Source organism: Halyomorpha halys, unplaced genomic scaffold, assembly GCF_000696795.3.
Source record: "Halyomorpha halys isolate HHAL.00 unplaced genomic scaffold, Hhal_1.1 Scaffold1034.1, whole genome shotgun sequence".
NCBI lineage: Eukaryota > Metazoa > Arthropoda > Insecta > Hemiptera > Pentatomidae > Halyomorpha > Halyomorpha halys.
Window position 1 is genome coordinate 472,521 of NW_027109491.1, and position 7,181 is coordinate 479,701.

The 7,181-nt window shown below is 26.8% G+C and overlaps 1 protein-coding gene across 1 annotated transcript in view; it reads left to right on the top strand.

Annotated features, from left to right (window-relative positions):
- The first annotated feature begins 211 nt into the window (after positions 1–211).
- The window catches only part of LOC106687955 (uncharacterized), a 12,771-nt gene continuing 5,801 nt past the window's right edge, over positions 212–7,181 (top strand). The window contains exons 1-2 of the mRNA XM_014432156.2: positions 212–365; positions 4,739–4,875. Coding sequence (XP_014287642.1) covers positions 315–365; positions 4,739–4,875 — 188 coding nt within the window. The 5' untranslated portion in view covers positions 212–314. The remainder of the gene's footprint in view (positions 366–4,738; positions 4,876–7,181) is intronic.

Consider the following 7,181-nt stretch of genomic DNA (forward strand, 5'->3'; position numbering starts at 1 on the left):
ATTTTTTTATGTTGAACACTTTATATAAACTTTTAATAGTGTATTAAATATAGATTATTTAAATTTACCCCAATTCTTAAAAATTCATAGCTTAAATAAAAATTTAAATGTAGACATAGATCCCTAATATCTAAATATGCAGTACATATTTATTCTGCAGAAGGGAAAATTAAAATGAGAATATATCCTATAGAGATCGATTCACATTCTGTTTATGAATGTGAACAAATATTTGATTTAGATTTGAAAAAATTTAATATAGCACTGCTGAATTCAAACCCTCTTCTTCCTTCATTGTAATAGTTCCAATATCAATGTGTCAATCAAGTTCCATTCTTTTTATTCTCTTTTTCACCCAATTTTTTGTAAGTACTTTTTAAAACAGAATTTTCTAGATTTAAATGGTAAATAACAAATTTTATTTTTAATTGAATGTATAGTCTAAATAAATGAAATATAATGTACAATATGTTATTGTGTGGTATAATTTTTACTGTTACCATTTTTATTTAAAGTATTTGTTCTAGTCTTGATTTATGAATTAGTCCCAGGATTATAAAATTATTGTCAGTTAAAAAAAAATTAACGAAATAAATTAAAAAATCAACAAAAAATGTTTACTAAATAAAATACAGAAAACTTATGGATAATTAGATTAATTATTTAATATATTGATTGTTTGAGAGTGGTTTATATTATTATTAACACAACCTTTAATGATCCACTTTTACATTCAACTTTTTATTTTAAAAACTTCCAACATTTCATCTCTTGGGCCATATTTAAGGAGACAACTTTAATCATTGAATTGTCATAATCCATTAAATTATCTTTTTTGCAGGCTAATTGCCCATTTCTTATATGAATCACATAATTTCAATAGAAAACTTTCCTTTAAAAATTGTTTTTCCTTTTCTATTAATCTCATTAATGATATCAGTCAAGGTTGAAGGTAAGTTTTATTGGTGATATTGTTAATAGAAAAGGAAAAACAAATTTTGAAGGAAAGTTTTGTATTGCATCAGCAATTAGCTTGCAAAACAGACAATTTAATAGATTATGACAATTCAATGATTAAGATCACCTTGAAAAAGGCCTCTTTATAAACTAAAGACAAGTTATGAAATATTATCAGTATTTATTACAGGCCAATTACCGGATAAAATATTACAAGACACATAGTCATTAGCTTTATTTTAAGATAGTATAGTTTCTTTTAATAATAAGATTGACAATGCTAGAAGTTTTTCTAATAATAATTTCTGAATAAATGATTATTTATATTAGATAAACTTAACAATATTTTCTTAATTTTTTGTGACACCATGTCTCTTTAGCAAGGGCCTATGCAGGATCAAATCTGGGGGGACAGGAAGGAGGCGAGCCATGGTCGTTAAGGTACATTTCAGCATGGAAAAGGTGTATGAAACCAAAATTTTAAGAAAATCGTATATAATTATAGCAGTTATTTATTTGTTATTACAATTAATTGCTGGAAAAGAAATTAACTTTTATTAAATTAATATTTTTTTTTACTTCCAGGAGGGACATCTGCCCCTCCTGATTCCTACCTGGGTATACCTATACCCTTTAGAATAACAATTCAATTTAAAAAGTTGAACTTTCTAAGCACAGACTGACAAAGAGCTTGGCTGGCAAAATAGTAACTATTTAATTGATGGAAATAAAGCGCAAGTTGATGGATTAATGGAAACAATAATTTTTTTTTTTAATTCAACAATTTACTGGCTAAAGTTCAAAACTGTTTTTATTATCACCTCTATAAAGGATTATATTCTCATTCAGATAAGAACAGTTATATCACTAAAGAATGTAGCTTGAGTCTCATCAAATCAATAATTAAAATGAGGGGGAAGCTTCTTTACTATAATTTAATGTTAGCCGAGCTACAGAAATGCATTATTGTATACTTTGTAATAATAGAGACATAGAAAATATTTACCATTATATTGGTATCTGTTCAAAATTCAGGATAAGATGACTTGGGAAGAACCAGTTAATTGTATGAATGGCCAAGATCAGCTAGCATTGTACAATTATTATGTTAGGTCTGGAATTATGGATATTTTCGCATTATCAAATTTAATCATTGAAAAAAAAAACAAGAATTTATTATCTTTATGTATCATATTTTAATAAAATGTCTTATTTTTATTTGTGTTCTAGTAATAAGTTTGAGTTTTATAAAGTAAGATCTATTCTACAGATAGATTGAAGTCTATGTTTTTGTATTATGAAAGTATACTGTAATTTTCTATGTATGTCTTCATAATCAACACTTTATTAAATTTGAATTTTAGAGCCTTAGAGTAAATAAAATAAATTAAAAAACGTATATAAAATCTTTATTTTAATGGAATTCTAAACTAGAAAGTACAATTGAAAAATTATGAGGTTCCGTTTATTGTCTAAAGTGAGATATCAGAACATATGTTGGCTGGTGACATGAAGTTAAAACACACCAAAATGTAAAGGATAAAAACACTGAGATTCTACCAAAAATTGTTTTCAAAAACTCGATGCACGAAGGAATAATTAAAATCCCTGCACTCAAAGAAAAACAATGAAGTTCCCTCTCTTCTCACTGGAATTTTAGGGGTTCTTAGCTCTCATCTATTCCTGAAACTAGCTAACATGATATTTCTTTTGTGTCTTGATTTAAAAAGAGCAATTGTATATGGTCTATGATTATGAAAATTACTCAAAAAGTAATTTTAGTCTTAAAAATTAAAATTCTGTTTTACTTGAAATTTGAAAGAATGGAACCTCATTGATTTTGAACCCTTCAATTATTTATAATATTAATCAGACTAGATTAAGAACTCATAGAAACACAATAATTTTATATTTAATTTACTAATAACAATTCTTTTACAAAATTCAGCCGGTTTTTGGACATTTTCACATATATATTGTAGTAATCATCTTAGTCTTAAAACTATTCTCTATCCGATTATTCTAAAATATACTTTGAACTGAGTATGTCCACAAAGAAAAGAAAATTATTTTACTATTTTAAATACTAAGGTTATCAATAACATAATATTAGTTTTAAAATGGCCAATATATATATAAAAAAAGAATTGTATTTGACAAAAATGTTTGTTAAAAATTTTATTGATAAATAAATGTGTCTAATTTGATGAAGAAAAAGAAAAAAAACTGTTTCTCACTTATTACAGTTATATTACAGTTATTAAAATGAATTAAAAAAAAATAATAAACCTGAATGATCATCAACATCAAATAATGATTAACAAAACATGCAAAGAATATATAGCTATAATTTTAATTTAAACATTAATATATCATTAATTATTTTTTAAAATTTATTTAATGTAATTACAACTGTAAAAAATAATAAATACAATAAGTAAATATGTGGAATGTTTCATTTACACTGGAAAATCTTGGGAAGAAACCACCCATTGGTGGTACTTCCAGCATTAATTTAAATTAGAAGATCCCATGGCCATTTCTTTTCAGACACCTCGGAGGGTTATCAGGGATAGTTAAGGATGAGAGATTAAGAACTAATGGGTTAGGATAAGTAAGGAGCTTGAAATGAAAAGATACATATCTGTTTTGGGCCAAATCTGCAACAAATGGGATGTTAAGGTCTTTGTAGATGAGTTTATTTGTAATGTAATAAAGGCGTGTAGAGCAAATACCCATTGGTAGCACTCTAATGACATTTTACATTAGCTGGTCTCGTGACCATCTTCTTTTCAGGCACCTCGGAGGATTGTTAGGAATGGAAGAGGAAGCAAGGTCAGAAACTAGTGGGTTTGGATGGTTAGGAAGCTTGTAATGGAAGGTATGATGTCTGGTTCGGGTTAGATCGGTTACATATGGAACATTAAGGTCTTTATGTATATTTTATTTGTGACAAAGTAAGGAGCATCAAGGATTTTATGTAGGATTTTGGATTGTAAGGATTGGATGTGGGAGGAATTTGATGGTTTGGTAGAGTCTCAGAACTCAATTCTATATGTCCAAATTGGTCTGATTATCATAGTGTATAATAATTTTTTGTAGTGAATGGGAAATTTAGAGTGTTTGTCAAGAAGGTGTTGTAGCAATCGAAATCTACGTGCAGTTTCTTGTCGTTTCAGTCTTGTATGAGTATTGTATTGGATTGATTTGGATGCGGGAGGAATTTGATGGTTTGGTAGAGTCATTAAAAATTAAAATATAGATTTGCAACTGTTATAGAAGAATAGTAACAATAAGAGGACTAGATATTGAGATCATAATGCCATGCAAGGCCCTTGTATTATGGTGTAGATAGAAAGTTTCAATGCATTGGTTGTTTATTGCTAAGTGTAAGTTAATACATAATGTTGCATAATAATTCAATATATATTTCTAAGGAACTCGGTTGTAACTGATATAAACTAATAGAAAGGCATCTATCTTGCAATAGAGTGAATTTTATAGGTTTAGATTGATTGTCATTAATACCATTTTCAAAGTGATTACTATTTTTGTAATTTTAGCATTTACCTATGTAAGGTCAGCAAAGTCAGGTGTGCAGTCAAAATGACATCATAAATGCATTTAAAAGATTCTTCATCGTGATGTACATAATCGTGATACCTTTAACTTAGATATATGAGAATAATTAAAATTTTAGGACTTGTCGTTATGTGATCCAGAAAAAAACACCGAAGAAAAAAATAAACACAACTACAGGTTTCCTTTACTTCTGTTTTAGGTTGGATATGTTGATCCTCGTAAAATAATCTGCCCTCCAGGAAAAACTCAATTTCCAAACCCAGATGATCGTCATTCATTTTATAAATGTGATGCTGGAGGAAACCCCATCTTATTCCCTTGTCCAGCAAAAACATGGTAACAAAAATAACGGTATTTTTGTTTTTATTTTAATATAAAAATATAGTTAATATTCTAATTACTTCATCAAGAATGTGCACTATTTACTTCTTTTTTTGTTTTCAGAAATGGAGGATAAAAAAGCAAAATTTTATTAAACAATATTTCGTTATTTATGAAGAATAGGCACTAGTTCCATGTTTTCATCTCAATTGAGAAATAATAGAAACTATTAAGACTTAAAAAGTTTAAAGTGGAAGAAGACAATATGTCCTCAATTTATGAAATAATAATAGTTGAGAAAAATGATTTTTCCTACTAAATTTCTAATTACATCTAGAATTCATTGAAAGTTTTATTGCAAATTAATTTTCTTCCACAAATATAAATATTATAATCGAGTTGCATGATAGTTAAATAATGAAGGAAACAAATATAATATTCCCTACCATTGATTATAATTAATTATAAAATATGAATTACCAATAGGCAATTACAAGATGGGCAAGTGTTCAGATTTGACTCTGAGTCTCTGCTCATGATAAGTCTCTGCTTATGCATTTTACAGAATTGATTGTAATGTTCCATCAAATAATAATACTTTTTTTTAGTATTTTCATATTCTATTTTCTTTTATTTATTTATTTTTTTATCATACTTATATTTTAATTATCTTTCAAAATAAATATATTCAGTAAAATTGTTTTATTTTCTTTATTTTAAAATTAAATATTTGTTTACTTTGCAATGGTGATAATATAGTTTACTGTAAATTAATACACAAAGTTGTTGGGAAGGGGGAGGGTGTGCAGTCAATTGAGTAAAGAACTTTATTAAGTAAAGTATTTTTAGACTCAAAAATTTCAGGCCTTTATCAGGACCTGTAATTCAGACTGAAACATTGGAACTTGATAAAAATAAATTTTACTCGTAATGCTGTTTTGAAACCCGTTATTATTGCTAATTATTCTTGTTATTAGTGAAACTTATCTTTTTTTTATTTGTTTATCATTTAAAATAATTTAAAGAAATAAAATGATCCTTATCCTAGGGCTGCCTCCTAATGATAATTATAATGAACAAGTAATGGGGCATAATGGCTGTTCTGATTAAAGAACAACAATGTCGAACAAAATGAAAAGAAAAAATCCAATAGCTAAAAAGAATCTGAACTTATTTTCAATTGCTATAATTACATAAAAAATAAACTGATAATTATTAAGCACGAGTAATAATAATTAAATATTAGCTATAAAATAGAAAACAAATAAACATAAGTGAAAAACATGATTTGACAATGAGAAAAGGAAAATTATATCAATATACAATAAAACAAACGTTAGTAATGGCAAAATTTCCTATTACCCCTAAATGACATAAACAATTTCCCTAAAAATTATTCCCTAATTAATCACATTACACTACCGTGTATGATTGACCATGGACAGTGCCAATACAAAATGATTGGTGTAAGAGTTTAACTTTGAGAAATGAAGTCGCAATGGGCTTCATTATCTATTTTAAGTAAGCAAGAGTTAAGTAGAATTTCTAGTAATTGATCCGTTAATTTTTAAAAGCATTGCTTGTTAGAAACAATTTTTTTAAAATAAAAAATATATAAAAATAATATATGTAGATAGATAACTGACCGTAAGTTAATTGGAGATGGTCAAGGCTTGTGGTTAGGAAGGAATGAAAAATAGTTGAAAATTATTTTTAAAAACCTTATTATATAAAGATGATTGACTGTATATGTTTTCAACTACTTGTGTTCTTGTTGAACACATCTCTCAAATAAAAAAAATCACATGATATTCTCTTTTTTTTGAGACTTGAAATAATTATCAATTAATTCAATCTTGAAATGATAAACTGTTTATTTAAATAAATAACTAATAGAGTAATTTTAGCTTCTAAACTAGTGATCTCAAGGCTATCCCATATGCTGTTTAGCATTCTATGTTTCTACTGTTAATTTGTTTATTTGTTAACTTAGTATACATAACTAGAGATATATTTGCTACTTAGTATTTAGCAGATGTTCGTTAAAATTTCACGATTGTTTTAGGTAAAGTTTTTAAAGGAGAAAAAAATCTTGTATTTAATTCTTAAAATTGTTAACTTTTCAATATTTTTTTCCCAATCAATTAATTATATATTATTGGGTTAGATCGGTTACATATGGAACATTAAGGTCTTTATGTATATTTTATTTGTGACAAAGTAAGGAGCATCAAGGATTTTATGTAGGATTTTGGATTGTAAGGATTGGATGTGGGAGGAATTTGATGGTTTGGTAGAGTCTCAGAACTCAATTCTATATG